The sequence below is a fragment of the Haliotis cracherodii genome, unplaced genomic scaffold (assembly GCF_022045235.1).
Source record: "Haliotis cracherodii isolate W230 unplaced genomic scaffold, xgHalCrac1.p SCAF_3, whole genome shotgun sequence".
In the NCBI taxonomy this organism is placed as follows: domain Eukaryota; kingdom Metazoa; phylum Mollusca; class Gastropoda; order Lepetellida; family Haliotidae; genus Haliotis; species Haliotis cracherodii.
The window spans coordinates 225,972-245,891 of record NW_027266286.1 but is presented as its reverse complement, the minus strand read 5'-3'; the positions used below and the strand labels follow the sequence as shown (position 1 = coordinate 245,891).

General features: G+C 38.2%; 1 protein-coding gene across 1 annotated transcript; it reads right to left on the bottom strand.

The window, feature by feature from the left end:
* Positions 1 to 322: 322 nt before the first annotated feature.
* LOC139475936 (uncharacterized) lies at positions 323 to 19,920 on the bottom strand. Its single transcript, XM_071259151.1, has 4 exons — positions 19,654 to 19,920; positions 1,581 to 1,625; positions 1,076 to 1,169; positions 323 to 938 (listed from the first exon to the last, which is right to left on the bottom strand). Exons 1-4 carry the CDS (start codon positions 19,730 to 19,732, stop codon positions 323 to 325), a joined length of 834 nt encoding a protein of 277 aa, XP_071115252.1. The 5' UTR covers positions 19,733 to 19,920.

Sequence of the window (19,920 nt, the reverse complement as noted above, 5' to 3'; positions counted from 1 at the left end):
TCTCATGTAGCTCTGTCGGGACAATATACAGAGCTACATTGCACATATACATTATGTCATTATCTCTGTCGGGTCGATATACATAGTTACATTACACATACATATTATCTCATTATCTCTGTCGGATCGATATACAGAGGTACATTATGCATATACATTATCTCGATATACAGAGCTACAGACGTCAAGTCTTCACTTTCAGGATCAGGGTATTTATCGAAATGGAATTGAGATAACATTCCCTGGATAGTCGAGGATGAATACTTCAATGAAATACACGTGATCAAATGAGCTATCATTTGAGAAAATGATTTTGTTGTCCTTAAAGGGTTGATTCGTGGATTTCAGTTCCATCTTCTTCCGCGACCTCCTTGGCAAGCCTGTGTCCGACCAAGGGCTCAGAAACAACGTAGACGTGCGTCTGGTCGTCAGCTGCGGCACTAGAGGATGAAACAGTTGTGAACTTTACGTGGTCATAATCTTGACACTCTTGAAACTTCAACTTGCCGTGGCTATTGCGGTCACACATAGTTATGTGACTGTAGGCATGTGATGACTTCTTCACGTTTCCTGCTCGTGTTGTTGTGGTCTGAAGGACTCGAGTAAATGTCACACGGTCATAGTCTCCGGCTCCTGGTGAACCGTTCCCAACATAGACGGTGACGTCAGTGCAAGAGCTCTTCCGTGAATGACCTTCCGCTGCATCACTGGCAGCTGACAGAGATGTAGCCACGCCTTCAGGGTCACGTAATGGAGACGTAACCACGCCTTCAGGGTCACGTGTTGAAGTTGTAGCAAGGCCTTCAGGGTCACGTGGTGGTGTTGTTGTCACGCCTTCAGGGTCACGTGTTGGAGACGTAACCACGCCCTCAGGATCACGTGTTTCTTCATCAGTTTGGTTCGGTGTTGTGTCGTTACTTTCAACTGAACGTTTTTTCCTATAAATCATATTAATCCCCTGATTATTAAGCATACAATTAACAGCATTTTGCATCACACATTTACTCGATTAATAGGTCATGCGTTGACGACGATCGACTTTATATGTAACGTGAGGTATAAGTCAGGGAGTTACCTCTCACAACAACAGAGCGTCGTCACCGCTGCCATCACTGACATTATTCCAACAACGCCGGCAACAACAGGAACCAAAGGTGATGTTTCATTGCCTGAAACACGATGTTCCTTTTCCTATAAACTATAAGCATGCATATATGACCAGGTAGTTACCACGGCAGCATTTCATTTGATAATAAGTAGTCAATTCTAGTGTTACCGGAAACATCACCATCAAAATGACTCCTGCCTGAATCGTCTTGAAACAAGTGGAAATTACTCAAAATATCAAGGTATCTCCTGCAGTTTTGTACACCCTTGGCATTGGACGGCAACAAGTTTCAGGATTGCTCCTGAAAATGATGGTTTGTCCATAACCTTTTTTTGTGTTTTGTACAGAAGGATGGGTAACAGGACATTGCCGCCATATAGCTGGACCATTGCTGAGTGCGACGTTAAACAAACACACAAGTAAACAGACTGACAAATAAACAGACGAACAAACAGAAGGATGTAGCACTCACCTGATGTCAGCGGGAAATGCTGCTGTATCGCTCTTGTCGTCGGATCTAAAATATACAAGAATATTACGAGGGTTGATTGATAAGTTCTAGGTCTCGCATAGAAGGAATTATGTAATAGTGAACATTTTGTATGATGTCATGGAGGTATATCTGTGTCAGATGCATTTATTGTATCACAGTCATGTACATATTAGTTTTAAGCCATTTAATAGTATTAATAATTGTATTAATATTTGTTCTACCTATTCATGGAGAAACCACATTATTATGTGTCTTGATTCAACCAATGCTGATTGTGTCATTCAAACTCTTGCCCTCTTTCCTAATTCAAATATGAACTTCACATTAACCTTTTGCGCCAGCAAGACTGTTTCTAGATTATAATCCCTCATAGATTAGTTTAATCTGTCAGATTTGGTTCATAAGGGTGTACAGTTTTACAATGCCATATGTGTTTAATGTTTTTTTATCTAAGTATTATCAGTACATTCAACCTTAAGCATGTTAAATCAAATGTAAATCATCGTTAAGTCAGATGGGAATTTCAAAGCAGATAACTTAGTATAATACATATATTGAGTCAGTCTCACCTTGTTGTAAACTTAACTGTGAGCTGTCTAATCTGAATTATATGTAACTGATGTAATGGTATGTTGTTTAGCTGTGTATATGTTGTCTGACAAAACATGACTACCCCTGTAATAAGTATCCTGGACCCTTTCATATATCCACACACTAACCCTGTTTCGTATCCACAACTTCTGCAGTTATTTGAGCAAATTGTGTCGCTGTGACAAGTCAGTACAAGACAGAAACCCAAGTCTCATCCATACTCACAAACGTTGCAAAAGCCTTTCTTGGTGAGCTTCAAACAGCGCTAGATTATCACACGACATGGTATGCCTAGTTCGTTTTCGATCATGTGTCAGAAGCTTTGGCATTGTACAACATTAACTGAATAGGCAACTACACTGTGACATCATCTGAGACAGGAACAGGTGGAGAACAGGAGCGCCTCATGGGGCAGGCGTAACCCAGCTCAGTCGTGCAATCTGTTCTATGACGATGGTCTGAGCACATGGACGTATGTCGTGACTGACAGCTGACTTTACTGATGTTGTATTGTGAGACGTTGTAGTCTTGGATGAAGCATGGAGTGGTGACTGATGGATGTCCAGGTCTGTAATCCAATCACGGAACCTCGTGAACACTCCAGATAGTGTCTGACTGGTTGGAGTAGTAGCACAGCGTAGACGTCCTGCCTTAAGAATGATGCACAACAGTAGTATAGGCGAGGAGGGTTCTGCCACAACCCACCCTAACCATTAAGGATAATACACAGCAGAACATGTGCATCGCAAATAGCTCAGCTTACATGAGGTAGGATATGAATGATATGTGGATGGCACAAAGTAACATCATATATCATATTAACAAATTAACACTTGGCTTTCAACGGAGATATAGACCATTTTGATTTGTTGAGTGTAACACTATCCAGTGTGACCAGAGGCTGTGCACACAGGTGGGCTTATTGTGATCATCAGAAGAAACAGGTACTGAACCATGGTTATAGGAAAGGAGACATCCTCCATGCGTTCTTGTATTTAATGACCAGGTGATGGTCATAGATAGGACAGTTGCTGACCAAGAGTTTCCAGTTTATTGTACCACAAACTTGTTTTGACCACCCTAACGATTTGAGGGTCACATCTAATGAGCTAAGAAACCCCTATATAAACAGCACCGTCACTGAAGTCGGCAGAGGAAGGCAGAGAAAGGCACTGAACATTGAACAGGATGCGACTGACATAGCAGTCCAGGACAAATGGCATGGCATAAGAACACAAACCAATGGCCAACAGCTTACAGTCGACTCGTTGCTCAGAAGGCCAGCACACTGTGACGGGCTCTAGTCACACTTGGTCATGCCTGAAACTGCCCATAGCCTCTCTCACAGCCTCTGCCACGCCCTTGCAAACCGTTAGTAGTACCAGCGTATAGAGAGTCCTTATTATAAAAGCTGCTGAAACCATAGACCGTTTTGTCTGTTGTGCAACATTAGTAATGCACATGCTTTTCATGCTGTAAACATGCAACATGCATGATCAATTGGTTGGTGATATCAGGTTCTGACTAAAATTGGTAACTTAGCCAGGTAGAACAAGAGACGACTAGTACAATATACACAGATTTGTTTACATGAACATCATAGATATAAGTAGCTAACAAATATATACAACAATTGTGAGCATACATAGACTTCCCAGGGACCGAGCATGTTCCTAGGAGGGCAACAGCAAGTCTGTAGACACTTCTTCCAGAACAATATTTATACTAACTGGTATACCATGGGTTTGGGTAAGTTGACTAATCCCAACAAAGTTAGGTTGTGTTGACCAACCATATTAGGGATTAACATTTATATGATTTTATGATAAGGTTTGGAACTATTTGGAGCCTTAAGATGTGTATCCTTTGACACTAACTAGTTGGCAGGTGACATCTATTGTTTTAGATGATTAGCTCTAGGTAATTAGGGTGTTGTCTAGACTTATTGAATACAGAGGTAATTAAGTGGTGGAAACAATGTTATTTTAGGGTTATGTTTATATAGTTGGATAATTGGAATTTAGGTTTGTTTACATTGATACTTAGACACCCACATTAAGTCATAGCTTACATGGCATTTACATTAACATTATTTCAATAGAGATAATTATTGAATGTTTTGGTTTACATGACAGAGTATTTATGGTTTAATAAATAGGTGCTTTATAACATTGCAATGATATTATATTTTGATATTTTATGTATTAAAGTATATTTTATGAATAACTACCATTAAAGGTTTTCTAACAGTTTTTTTGTGTATATAGCATCATTACAAAACTTATGTACATATTTAATGCCCATGATATCACCCTTCAGTCTCCAAACTGAAAAAAAAAGTTTACAATAGTATTAAAATTGAATTTATGGATGTACAATCATCAAATATTTATCATCAAATATACTTGTACATAATGGTACAATTGATACAGATCATTTGATGGTATGCAGCATAGCATGATTTGAGTCCATAAACCGAGTCTTTAAAGAGAAGTCACAACTGCAAGCTGACACTCTGGGAATGGATTGTTGTTGGTTTCCAATGGGAAGAATGGGTTTTCTTGTCCATTCTACTTGGGTGTTGGTCTGCAAGGAGTGTCCGTCCCTCTTGTCAGTGTGTGAAGGGGGTCAGGGCGAAGGGTATGGACTTAGCACTGTACATGGACAGGGTAGCTGCATACAACCTGGATAATTGGAAAAAAGGTGTACATTTTTGTTACATTATCATTGTGATTTTGAATCATTGTGCAAGTGCAAAGTTTGCTTTGTGAGTATGACTTGTGCAAGTGCTTTTCGCAGCAGTTTAGTTAGAATTAGTATGTGCTCCTAAATGCATGGTATAGACATTGATTCATCAGTCCCCCGTCCCATTTGTCAATGATAGGGTGCATGTGACATAGTTTCCTGTGAGGACAATTTCGTAAATCAGTAAATATAATTAAAGAATTGGCTCTTATAAATACATCTCTTCATTCATTGCTTGTATTCTTCTCAGGAAGTCACCTACCTGTCTTGTTGAAACATGATCTGTGTAATCAAAACGATCAGGTGCGAATGGGCTCCTATCGTCATGCGTCATCGGCAGACAGATTCAAAGTAAACTCTAGAAGGTGCATATGTGGGATCCGAAAAACGTACTTTTACATAGCAGTCATTATCAGTGGTCATTTCGATTCCTATTACTTCTTCCACATCATGATATATTTGTCTTAAATGTTTAAGGTATGGTTGGAAACGGGGTGTTTGTGAGCCGAGTTGAATGGAATTAGCATTGGAATCTTAATATGGCTGATTGAAAAACTTATGCTTATGGAGGGGCTTTTTCCTACGTTTACCTGACATGCTCTTTTTAATGTGAAAATCCCTTCTTAGACTTTCTGGTATGCTCACATCATACTCCCATGTAATGCCCTTGGTGAGATCCTTCCATTTTACTCTGTAAGATAACTTACTATTGCTTTGCTTTGAAGTGACAATTTTGTCTATGTCTTCTGCACTGAAAACATGTGGGTGTGTGTGGTTGGTGGATGTTTGTGATGAGCTCGTCTTTGGTGTATTTGGAGCTCCTGAGAGCTGTGATACTTTTGGTGCTTTGTTTGCCTTAGCGTGTTGTTTTGGGGTGTTTATAGCCATTTGTTTGTTTGTTGTTGTTGGTGTGGGGGACTTCGGAGTTTCTTGTTGACTGGTAGGACTTTTTCCTTTCTTATCCTTGTTCTTACCCTTGTTCTTGTCATTACCTGTAAGATCTGGTGGTGACAGTGGTTGACTTGTAGGACTAGGAAGGGGACCTGTCTGAAGGTCAGGATCCTCATCAATTTCTTCATGGTCAATGTCTTGATCATTATTGATGAGAGGCTCACGTGGATAGGCTGGACAGTCAGCAGGTCAAAGTAGTGTTTCATCCTGTTTGCATGGACTAAGGCCCTGTGTCACTTATCATCTGAACATCTTCATAACTGATAAGTATAGCTAGATCCTCGATATACAATGTAGTAAGGGCCATACCATTTCTTAGTTAACTTGTTGGAAAGACAGTAAAGCCAAACGCAGTGGCCTAGAGAAACATCTGGTTCTTTATATTAGCTTTACGATTATACTGCTCTGAGTATACTGCTTTGGCTCTAATGGTATTTTCTGCTGCAACTGCTCTGGTTACTACTCAATCCTGCAACAAGTCAGACAAATAGCTCTTATGGTTCTTTCCTAAATTTTCCTTTGGAACTAAGGCAACATCTTGTGGTGCTCTCATTTCCCTGCCAAACAACATAAGATAAGGAGATTTTTTTAGTCGAAGAATTTGGAGCCATTCTATAAGCCATCATGATACCTGGGAGGAACTTGGGCCAATTTGTCTGTGACTTGTCACAGTAGGCTTGCAGGAACTGGTCGATGTATGAATTCATCCTCGCGACGCAGCTGTTCATTTGAGTATGATATGAAGATGTGTGGACCTGCTTGATTCTGAATAATTCACAAATGGCTTTAAGTAGGTTAGACATAAAATTTTGACCTCTATCTGAAATCAAGGTACGTGGACTCCCAAAATGGCAGAATATTTCCTTCACCATGACATCTGCTACTTCACTGGTTTCCTGAGTTTTGAGGGGAAAAGCCTCACACCATCTGGATGGAGCATCTGTACAAACTAAGATTTATTTAAACTTGTCTGGAGTAGTGGGGAGGGGGCCCAAAATGTCCACATGCCATCTTGTGAAAACTTCTTCAAATGGCAATGATCGTAGTGGAGCTTTCTTACCATGATAGTCTCGCTTTGTCTGTTGACATACTTCACAGGTCTGCACATATGTTGCAACATCTGAATACATGCTGGGCAAAAAGTACATTGGTCGTTGCGTAGTGTACCTGGAACAGCTTGTTGCTTCAGAAATTTCTGGGAGTGACTTTTGTGTCGCTGTGGGACAAACCTATATAGTATTCCATTATCTATTTCAAAAAGGCTAGATTCTGATATTACCTGGCACCTTTGCTTTTCGTTATCTGGAAGAATGCTATCTTCCTTATAATCAAATATTTACACTACTGCCTAAAAGTTCATTCCCCTAACACGCGTTGAGAACGCGTGTAACACACATGTGACATGGGTGCTCAACGGGTTGCACACGGGATGAGCACCCGTTGGACACGGGTGTGCAGCGGGTGTGCATCACGTGTGCAACCCGTTGCACACGCGTGTGCCACGCGTGTAACACGGGACCGGGTTCCAGTTGAATTTGACAAATTTATCAAATGAATAGTGAGATAAAACAAAACAGTGAGATGTGAAATTTGAGTTAATGAGCGGCCATTGAGCTGTGTTCACCAGACCGTAAATACATGGTCGGCCCGTCTTAATTAGTGTTCTGTTGCTAGACTTTTATGGCATGAACCATTCCACTAGGGTCCAGTCTAGCCATTGTGGCTAGCCGACAGTAGAATAGTAGTGAATTTAGATGCGAGTTTATTGCTAGGGGAACCGCCGTGTTGAGACGATTGTCGCGGGTTGGTAAATGTTCGCCATTAATAAAATGATTGTTTGTGGATTGCGAACATATTCATTTGCCCACACGAGTCATTCCATTTGATTGCAAATATAACGTTTTTCGTTCGCCAAAGTTATGCTTTAAACAGTACAATTATGATATAGCCGTCACCACTACTAATGTCTCATTATTTCACATAGGAATATGTCCCATTTCCCCACACCCCACTTTCTGTTTTGTATTTTGAAAGAATAAAAAAAGAAGGTTTTGTGTGGGACACTTTTATATTAATTATAAGAGGATGTTGTAAATGAATATGAACAGCCATGCTGTCTGACTGTTGATAGAATTTGAGATCTTCACAATCACCGGGTGTGACCATGTAGACAGAATCTCGTTGGGGTTTGTGATTTTTACATTTGCACAATGACCATAGTGAGTATTGCTGGGGATACCAAACGTAACAGTATATTATTAGAGGTTGTGAGTACCTATACCACGTAGATAGGATATCTTTAGGATTTTAATCCTTCTTTGAGAGGCATTTAGAAGTTGGAGTACTACATTAGAAGTAGATCTATGGGTGACTTTAATCCTTTCTTTCTCTGTGGGTAATCCTTTCACGTTGATTGGAGGAAGTCACTCAACCAGGTCATGACAGGTCGTGAGTTTACTCACTAACTACTGTGAGCGTTTTTGGCATGACATCTTTTCTTGTATAAACATAGAAACGATGCTCACTCACTCACTGTTAATCTTCTGCAGTTTGCTGGCAAAGTGGGGATAAACCTCTGTGTCAAAGACGATCAAACTTAGTTCAAATCCTTGTTTATATGTGACATCTCCCAAATGGGGACATTTTCATAAACTTGGCAAGTGATGATGAATTTTAATATTAATATTATTATAGTTTATGAAATTGTTAATAAAACTTTAATAAAATTGTGCTTCACTCTCACGAAAAAAATATTGTCTGTGAGTAAATTTATATGTCACGTTACATCGGCATTTTTCAGTGATATTGTGACTACATGAAACATGGCTGGTTTTACATTTCTGATACAGGTGCTTGACTGACTGAGTAGTTCATGATCAATAAGATATGTTTAAATCAGTCAAGTTTGCAACAATAGATGAATAAGTTGATATATTTGGACCGCAGTTACCGATTAACAACTTAAGACATAGAGACAGGGAGGAGATATATAACCAAACCCATGATGCTGTTGAGACAGTTGACAGTGAGAACGTTGGATTAAATGACAGTAACTAATTTGAACATTCCTCAGTTATACAGTCCGAGAGACAGCTTCCATACATATACTAGTATTGAAGGGACATTCGCTTTTGACAGTTTAAAAATAAACTCACCTTAAGCGGTGGGCAAGCGTGGGAACGCACGGCGTCGGCTGGCGAGCCTGTGTGGCTAGAAGTCTAGCGGTGGTATCCTTGTAGTAGTCTCTTGGTCAGCTTCTCATCCTGTGGGTCAGGATTCTGGTAGAGACTCTTGGTAAGGAGGGCGGCGGTAATGGCGACGAAGTGGTTTGAGGTCGGTACGCCACTACTCTGGAAGAAGTGGTACAAGTCTGTGTAGTTTGTGATGTCGTACTCGATGTCCTGTCCCCCCTTTCCTATGCACCATGACGAAAGGGACTCCTTGTTTCGCGTAGAGATGTTCCTTTGGGGTGTTGATCTGGTCAACCTTGAGATCCGGCCGGGCCTTGTAGTGGTTGATCGGAATGTCTGATTTTTCCACTAGTTAATAAAGTTCTTTGGTATGACCTCTTTTATCCCTGCTGACGTTATCCTAATGTTCAATTTCAGTCTGCCTCACCAAGCGTAAGAAAGTATTGTACATGTTTTGATAAACCACACTGATGCAATTAAGCAAATGAATATTTGCTGTGGGCAAATATATATTTTCTATATATATTTGTGGATATGAAGCACTCTAGTTAATTGTGGATACACTGGGCAGACAGAATTGTGTTTACTTCCAGGCCATCCTGATTGTCGTTTACTACTATAAGGTGTATGGTTGGAGGCAAGATCAAAGGCGCTGCACAGCATTTATTTGATAACAGACCACCCCACCCTGTCTGTAGGAGTTAAATAATCAGTGCGCAAATAACTGTGTCAAGTCCACTGCCGGGCTGATGCGGTGTCAGTGTCAGCGATGAACATGAATGCTCAAATTATAGACCTGTAGCACTCACAAGTTAGCCCAGCCAAACTATTTGAAAAGTGTATATTCAATTCTCTGATAACAGCAAATATAACCTTAGAAATAGATTCAACATGCAAACAATCAAATGTAGAACACAGACCTATGCTTAATCATTTCTTCTGGATATGATCAACCTGCGGAACCCTCTATCCGATGAAGTAACTAATGCTCGTTCATTAAAAGAAATCAAATCCTTAATTAATCGTTCTGATGCAATTATTAATAATTTTGACTTCAAATATTTTCATAGATCATGCCAAATTGTCCACTGTTGCCTTTGGCTCGGCTGCAGTGACTTAAACGCTGATAAGTTTAGACGACATGTATCAGACATACCAGACTGTACTTGTGGATATCACCTTGAAGATGCAATTCACTTTTTCTGTAACTGTCAAAAATTACGATAATATCAGAAATACTGTGTATTTCTACACACATGGGTATGATCTAAAAATGATATTACATGGCAATAGTTAAGCAGTTCTACAAACATGACTCTTCTTAAATCAGTTCGCGACATCATTGTCAAAAGCAAAAAGTTTGAGTAGCTTAATTTTATGCATGTAGTAAAGGAAAACTGCATTACCTTATTTCACAAACACTACTTGCTTCAGTGTATTGGCTTCGTGTATTTCATGTGTGCATTTTGTATGTTTATGTTCATCACTCTCTTATATATATCCAGCTGTTGTTAAGTTGTTACCTGGAGAGGTATTACATAAGCAAGTTTTGCTTGTTTCCAGATTTCTTTTGAAATAAAAATACGTTTAAGCCAACACAGCTAACCCTAAAACACATGATTGTAAACTATTCAAAAATGGGCACTAATCTTTGGCTTTTTCACGGGTGTCAGACTCAAACTCAAACTCATTTATTCTTAGAATAACATGACATACAATTGTCTACAATTTTGATTTTGTACAATTTAACAAAAATAATAAAAATAGGATACGTGGATACTAATACAATTTACCTATTTAGATAGGCCTTTTAGATTTCTTACACTGTTAGTGGTCATAATTTTCTTAAATGTTTGGAAACTTAAGATATTGCTTATTTAAGAGTTCATATCGCCGTTGGTGAAAAGCTTCACATCGGAATAAATAATGCAATTCATCTCCCACAGCCATAGAATCACAGAGTGGACACTGGCTGTCTTCCCTGGGAATGTTCAGCCATCGACCAGTTTCAACTGATAATCCTTGGTTAGAAAGTTCTGACTTTTAGTATTGGGAGAAATATTGATTTTGAGAGCAGTAGATATTTCTCAAATGAAGGTTGATTCTTCAGGTAATGCGACCTTCGGATTTCCGCTTGGGCTTACTAGCTGCCGTGAGTCAATTTGCTCGTTAACACAACCGAGCGTGAAAAGAGACTGGGCTACCAATCTGCAAGGTCAGCTAAATAAACTTATGCATTTTTGAAAACTGATTGGTTACCCGTGATCTACGAAGATTTCGACAAAGTGCGCATGGTAATTAATTTCTTCAGCCTAAACAAGCAGACAAATAACGGCGAAATTTGGAAATACCCCTGATGGTTACAGTTTAATAATGAAAAAGTATCCCTGAGTGAAATCATTTGCGGATTTCGGATTGCATGGATGATACAATTACTACTCCCTTGTTGTCATCCACATTTTCTGGTATAACCCTACACTTGTGTATTTGTCGTAATTCACTTACTGCTCATTTAATGAATTTATAACATGTATACTTAGTTGTAGCACCACTCAGATTACCCAATAAAGGTTCAAATTTGGTCTTTCTTGTACCTGGGGTAATTATTCAATCTAAATCCAGGTTTGAATTGAGGTTGAATGTGAGTTATGTGATATGCACGAGGCAGCCCAGCAAGAGATGTATGATCAGTTGCTTTACTTTTTGGCAAATCAACTGATCATTCCCAGACATCAAAGGATCAACAGGAAATACGTTGATTGATTAATTACTGTTATCTTGCACAGTGGATATGTCAAAAGTAAGTGTTTACATGTGAAGGTAGGTTTACTAAACATAGGCAATACACTCATATCATGGCGTGAAATACAGATGTAAAAACAACATACTTTGTTCAAAGGGTAACCGATAATACACTGACTGGTTGTTCATTGTTATCTAACACAATGTATGTTTTTAAGAACCGTGGACATTATAAAAATAGTTGTCACGTGGGCTTTCTCAGCTAACTTGGCACCTATGTGATACAATTGAAACAAACTAAGTGATCAGTTAAGAAACAAACACGGGTTATAATATTCGATACATTTAAATAACGTTTACAAACGATATATTTGAACATTTTAATATATTCATATATATTCCAAATATTGTTTCCAAATAATTATTATTAAAGTATTTGATTCTCACATAGACATTTGACATCGAATAAGTATTTTTGTACAGCTGCATACGCAACGGATATTGTTCCTTTATGTTGATATAAAACACTGGTTGCGTAACGCGTTGCCCATGCGTGTAAGGGGAATGAACTTCTAGGCAGTAGTGTAGCTATAGTCAGGACAAACTCTTTGTAAGTGACGCAAATTGGGTGTGATTGAAGATTAGCTTCAATAAGAGCATCACTTGTAACATTGGCATCAGAAGCATGTAAAGAAACAACAACATTTATTGGTTGAAATGGATGGTAATCTTCTTCATAATCAAAATGCTTGGTTTTGTTCCTCTGGTTGTACTGTGAGGATAGATGTGTCTGTACCTTGGGGTAAATTGTGTTTGTAAGTTGACAAGCTGTTGGTATGCTTTGTATTAGTTTGGGTACCACCTGAGAGTGTGTAGATTGTTTGTTCTGTATCAGGATTTGTCTGACTGCAATAGTTGATGTTGACTTCATACTGGCAACATGACAAGGCATCTGCATTACCATGGGACTTGCCACTCTTGTATATGTTATCAAAATTGTAGGTTGAGAGTTCAAGAGACCATCTACCTAATCTGCCTGTGGCATTTTTGATTGATTTAATCCGTTTCAATGCTAGATGATCTGTGAAAACAGTAAATTTTGAATTAGCAAGGTAAGGTTGGAATGTTCTAATAGCCTCAAGTAATGCTAAACCTTCTTTTTCTGTAATACTCCAGTTCTTTGCATTTCCCTGTAGAGCTCTGCCATATATGTTACTGGATTATTGTTATCGTTTTTATCTCTCTGAGAAAGGACAAAACCAATAGATGAATCTGAAGCATCTGTTGACACAAAAATTCGGATAAGCAAGTACGGGAGTACTTGTCACACTCTGCAGTCCAGTGAATTTTGGCCTTAGATGAACTTGGATGAACCCTCTGGATTTGCACCACTTTGTAGAAGTGAGTTAAGGGGCAGGGATAATATGGCATAAAATTTGACATACCTGCGATCGAAATTGCATAGGCTGAGAAAGGAATGTACATCTTTTTGTGATTTACGTACTGGAAAGCATTTTACTGCCTCTATCTTACAGTTGTTTACTTGCACACCATTCTCGGTGAGAACATGACTTAAATAGAGTACCTTTTTGGTAGCGAAGATGCATTTTGATTGTTTTAGAGTAAGACTGGCTCCTCGTAGAAGATGGAAGAATTGCTGTAGATGTGCAAGGTGTTCATCAAAACATTTGCTAAACAAGATAATATCATCAATGTAAACTAGGATTGTTTTCCAGATTATTTTGTGAAGGACTTGTGTCATTTGTTGCTGAAAACACATTGGTGAGTTCGATAAAAGCCTGTGGTAATCGTTTGAACTGGTACAATCCTAGGTGAGTGGTGAAAGCAGTCTTGTACTTAGAATCGTCATTTAAAGGAATTTGGAAAAAAAACCATTTGCTTAATCTAAGGTAGTAAAGATGTTTGCCTTGGCATCAGCTTTACTGTCTATTACATCTTCAAGAACTGGTAGAGGCCATGCCATTGGGACCGTGACAGAATTTAGTTTGCGATAATCACAAACAAACCTGAAAGAGCCATCACGTTTCTTAACGAGAATAATTGGTGCAGCATACTGAGAATTGGATTCTTTGATCAAATCATTGTCTAAAAACTCTTGAATTAACTGTTTGGGTGCTTTTCTAATAAGATGTGACTGACGATATGGCCGACATTTGACTGGTGGTGCATCAGCTATTTCAATGTGATGATAATGAAGATTTGTCTTAACTTAAACTAGTTCTGTCATATCTTTGGCAAATACATCACAGTGTTGACCAAGGAACTGCAACAATCTTTGTTTTTGGTCTGGTGTGAGATCTGCTTGGGATAGGTCAATACCAAGGTCCAGGTCAATCCTGACATAATCAGTTGTGTCATCTGTGTCATCTGTGTTTACAGTTGCATTTTCCATAGGATTAATATCATAAACACAGTGAGAGTCAATGTAACTATACTTACCAACAACTGTGTTTTTGGTGATGACTTTTTCCACGTGTGAGGGATTAATAAGTCTAAAGATACGGTGGGTGTTTTTTGCTATGCATATAGGGTTCTACCTCCTGCTACTTCATTGTTTTGGGTTAAAGAAACTATCGGTTTGATAAGGATCAAGGAGCCATTTCTGACATGGGGAAGGATGATTGGAACGTGCATCTCACTGTTGGCAGGAACAATAACTTTGTCAGTTGTACATACTAAACCAGAGACATTTTGACATGAACTGTTGTGAGAAATCCTTACCTTCAACGGAAAACGGTAACACAAGACACCCTAGAACTGAGTTGATCTCATCCCCTACTCCTGTCACATTATAGATGTTTGAACTCTCATATTCATGGTTAGGGTAGGCTAGTTTAACAATCTTTTGTGAAACACATGTGGTTGATGCACCTGTATCATCCAAACAATTTGTATGATATATCTGTACTCATGTTGGCCTTGACAAGGTTTTTAGTCAAAGGTGCAATGAAAGAGACACTGAGCATTTCACTCTGTTTGGAGTTACTATCCAAAGCAAACCTTACCTTCTGTTTAGCCATATTCAAGATGTTGCAATATACTATGAAATAACCAAAAGTATATCAACAATGTAAGCAATACTTACAATCTTTGATGAACCTGAATCTCCTGGAGGACGCTGTCTCTTTCCACAGTTCAGTCTTGGTTTTGATGCTGGTTCACCATAACATCAGTAAACTGATGTGTTCACATAGTAAAGCTATGATGCACTAGGTCTCTTGGTCGAAATCGTAAGGATTCTCCGCCTACTATCATGTTCTGACTTAAAGGGGTACCTTAGCCAGGTAGAACAATAGAACGAATAATACAATATACACAGATATATTTCCATGAACATCATATATATATATAAGTAGCTAGCAAATATATACAACAATGATGAGCATACATAGACTTCCCAGGTACCGAACATGTTCCTAGGAAGGCGAGACACTTCTTCCGGACCAAGATTTATACTAACTGGTATACCATGGGTTTTGGTAAGTTGACCAATCCCAACAAAGTTAGGTTGTGTTGACTAACCATATTAAGGATTTATATTTATGTGAATGTTTTTATAAGGTTTGGAACTATTTGGAACCTTAAGATGTGTCCTTTGACACTAACTAGTTGGCAGGTGACATCTATTGTTTTAGATGTTTAGCTCTAGGTCATTAGGGTACTGTCTAGACTTATTGAATACAGAGGTAATTAAGTGGTGGAAACAATGTTATTTTAGGGTTATGTTTATTTAGTTGGATAATGAGGATTAAGGTTTGTTTACATTGATACTTAGACACCCACATTAAGTCATAGCTTACATGGCATTTAGATTAACATTATTTTAATAGAGATAATTATTTAATGTTTTGGTTTACGTGACAGAGTATTTATAGTTTGATATTTAGGTGATTTAGAACAGTGCAATGATATTATATTTTGATATATTATGTATTAAAGTATATTTTATGAATAACTACCTTTGAAGGTTTTTTAACAGTTTTTTTTTTTTTATATATAGCATCATTACAAAACTTATGTACATATTTAATGCCCATGATAGTGACATCAGGAGAGGGAACACCTTTGCCATGCTTGAAATATGGGAAAACAACGATTCAGGTTAGCTGACTTTGTTTAAGAAAACATTATGAAAAGAGTATGAAATATTAATAAAAATGTTTGTAGTAGTTCACACTATGTAATGGTAGTCTAATTCTCAATGCAATTTAGTACTAACATTACTTGAACATTTCAAGTGTGTAGTTGTGAACAGAATAACTGTTGGTGGCAAGTAACGTTTGGCAGTTCTGTCTGTACAGTTGATTATTGTATTAACTGGTGTATTTATCATACTGTAGCTTTCATGTACTGGCAGTGGGTGACCAGTCGATACTTGCTCGTGAGACCCTGTGGTTCAGTCCATAGTTGGTAATTATAGGTGTTGTGTACATTTCAGTATAAGGTAAAGTTACGTATAAAAAGACATTTCTATTGAAATTTAGCAGTCACTTCCATTAAGATTTTGTTAATGTGCCGTATGTTAATGTTATTTTGATATTAAGTTATGTTGTATGGTTTATACCAGTTTAAGCACTTTGACCAACATACTTAATTTACAACCACGTCTATGGTTACAGATGTTTCTGGCTATGTCAGTGAGTGGGTTTACTTGTTATATTGGTTGTAGATACATTTGAATCAGGTTGCATTTATTGTAATAATGTTGTCAGGACCATTTTTATCAACGAGGTCGTTACTGGTGCTCCAAACACTCAGCCTAAACATTGGATCATGTATTTTATGCCCCCTTCACATACACAGATTTTTCTTATGAATCCTTACTGATCGCACAATTTCAATATTGTAGAGTAGATATGCAGAAATGTGACTTCTATGACTTCTTAAAAACAAGCTTTAAGTGAAAATGAAGTGTTCGATTTTGCAGCTTTTATACCTTTTCGCAAATCATAAACAATACGTAAGACTATGTAAAGTATATGTATCTATTCGTAAAGAACTTGTAACTACACATAAATAGCTCGTAATAACTCGTAACAATCCGTAAAGCCATCGAATGAAATCGTAAACAACACATTAGCACTCGTAATAATCCGTAAATAATCCGTAAACAAATCCTAAACTAATCGTAACAAATCGTAAAAAAATTGTAACAAGTCATTTACGGATTCTTGCGAGCAGTTTACGGATAGTTACGTGTTGTTGCAAGCGGTTTACGATACCTACGGACTGTTACTAGTTATTTACGAAAAAAAAATATCCGTGGACAATCCGATGATTTTTGACATGTAAAAAAATGTGTCTCTCCTTCCACGAAGAGTGTCTGCGAGTTGTTGTGAGTAGAGTTATTTATTGAAGCTTGCTATTGACTACGAGTTGGCGATCCGTAAGGACTCGTAAGAAAAATCCGTGTACGTGAATGGGGTATCAAGGGTGGTTTCGTTTGTTGTTTGAAAAAACAAAACAAAATTCAGATTTTACACTGTGCAGCAGTTAATTTCTTCTAGTTTGAGAGATCCATCTGCTTAATCATATATTGGCTCATTTTTAGGGAATATGCGTGTAAGGAATTAGGGAATTAATACTAGATATATTACAATGATTTGGCATATTCATCAGAATTTGACTATTGTTAAAATTTCCGTCCATCATGACACCACGACTAACGCAAAATCACGCACAATGACAGCAATATATATTTTCTGACTAATTCATTCTCCTGGTTACAATGGAAAACATGGAAATAAATAACAATGCACAGATTGTTAGATTGGTTCTGATTACTGACAGGACACATTTACGTGTGTAAGATCACTGAATCAACGAAAGTCCTCCTCTGAAAATTCCGCGTAGTGCTGTCAGTGAGCACGCCATTTTGTAAAAGTCAGCGGTAGTAGTGTCATATGTCATTTCAATATTGATGTACATAACATCTTTGAGAGGCAACTGAGTGAGGTTGAGAGATGAGGTGAAATAGGGTTTAATGTCGCTTTCAAGATTATAGGGCCGGTAAGAATTGAAATGAATTAGGTCACGGGACTACGAGAGACCTTACGTTGTTTTAGTACTTCCGGTGATAAAAGAACGTTTCACGGCAATGACTAGAAGTGTGACGTCGGACAGAACCCGGCTCATCATACCCAGTCATAAATCGAGGTAAGTTTTCACTTTTCGCCCACTTGTCTGATAGACTGGTACAATTTCCAATGTTGATGAGTCAGTACTGCTCGGTTAATCATCACATGTACATTGATGATGGCGTTTGATTTAATTTGTTTTCTATTGTCAAAATGAGAGAAGGAAGGAATTTGTAACTGTTAACTAACTTATGCTCACCGTTTATGCATCATACAATGTTATGTCAAATTTCCATTACATCTGTCCTGGGCCTTTTCCAATACATTGTAGTGTTCAGCTCTGATAAGGAACGTCGCAGAATCATGTCCAGGGGAGGTGACACAAAATATATTCTTAAATGGGCTTATTGTAGCCATGTTGGCAATGTAAATTGTCGTGATTTGTCATCTCTCTAAGTAATTATGCTGCACAAAGACTTTTATTGGGGTGTCTGTGTTAATACAAAAATCAGGTTTTATCTACACACACAAATTCTTTTAATTTAAATTGTAAATGATGACAATTAAATTCTTGCAATGATTGTTTTTAAGAGCTCTGAAAAGTGACCCTACTTAAATTTATTCTATATTCTGTTTGATATGAATAAACTTGATAATTAAAACCCCATTTAGCATTTGTTAAGCAATATCAGTTAAAGGTAAAATCTACATGCTTAATTTATCAATTATATTTGATGTAAGCATTGTAAGGAACTGTTGGTATTTTAGAAGTATATCGTCATAAGTGATATTCATCCTTTGCCGTTGGACCAGATTTCCAAGTTTGAGGGAAGAAAGATTTCCTAATCAGAATTACCATTGACGTCAAGCAAAACTGCACCTCAAGAGCAACATGGGCTGTGACAGATCTTCAGATTTCTTTTGAGTATTTTGTGGTCAAGCAATACATTGCCCATGAAAAATAAAATCGTGTTGTATATTCAGTTGTAAACACATTAAAGTTCTATACACAGGCTATCTTAAGCACTGGTTCTGGAAATGATGTCTGTGACCATCAGAATACACCATGCACACTTGATATTTGCTGAAATAGGAATACTTGTCAACAACATGGTGCTTTTAGACCATCTTGGGACTCTCACATGAAGTCCAGTGTGGATCTATACAGTGGCAGTGCGTGCTGTTGAAAATATTCCAATTCACACAGCCACAGGCTTGGCATTGGGGTATATTTGCCATGAATGTTTAATATGTGTTTAGAAATCAAGCACACTCAAACATAACACCAGGTGTTTGCATGATGCCTTATACAAGCACCCTCAAATATGGCACCAGGTGTTTGCATGATGCCTTATACAAGCACCCTCAAATATGGCCTCAGGTGTTCGCATAATGACAAAACAGCATCCTCAAATATGACCTCAGGTGTTAGCGTCATGACGTATACACCCACCCTCATCTGAGCATGTGCAGCAGTATTGGCAGCATCCACTTTGTGTATACTACGTGTACCTTTATTTAACCAATGTCAGCTGTTTGCCCACTATTTTAAAATACAAACTATAATTTTTATATTTTCATGAAGATTGTTCAGTACACTTAGGATTAATATAAAACCAGGGGGAAAATATAGCTTATAAACATAAATTATTAATCATGCAAATGTGTTCATGTGAACATCAATCTCATTAAACTGTACTGAGATCTGATTTAAATGAGAGGATGAATAATTACCTGCTGCATTCTTCGACGAAACAGGGCTAAGACACAATGTGAGCATCAATTTGTTCATGACACCTTTCATGTACACCATCCAAGACCACGCAGATCAATGGCAGGCCCGAACACAGCAGCAGTATATAACTGATCCTGTTCAAGGAACACGTCCAGTAATGAGAGGCCCTGTGTGCCGCCCCAGTCCTCGCAAGGCCGTGTCACAAATGTTCGTCTCTGACAAGTGACTTTTATGTTACAAGGCCGTGTCACAAATGTTCCTCTCGG

Coding starts and splice junctions, on each gene's coding strand:
- LOC139475936 (XM_071259151.1), bottom strand. CDS start 19,732: ATGGTGTACATGAAAGGTGTCATGAACAAATTGATGCTCACATTGTGT. Junction 1,170..1,580: donor GCATTTCCCGCTGACATCAG/GTGAGTGCTACA, acceptor ATCGTGTTTCAG/GCAATGAAACATCACCTTTG. Junction 939..1,075: donor ACGCTCTGTTGTTGTGAGAG/GTAACTCCCTGA, acceptor TATGATTTATAG/GAAAAAACGTTCAGTTGAAA.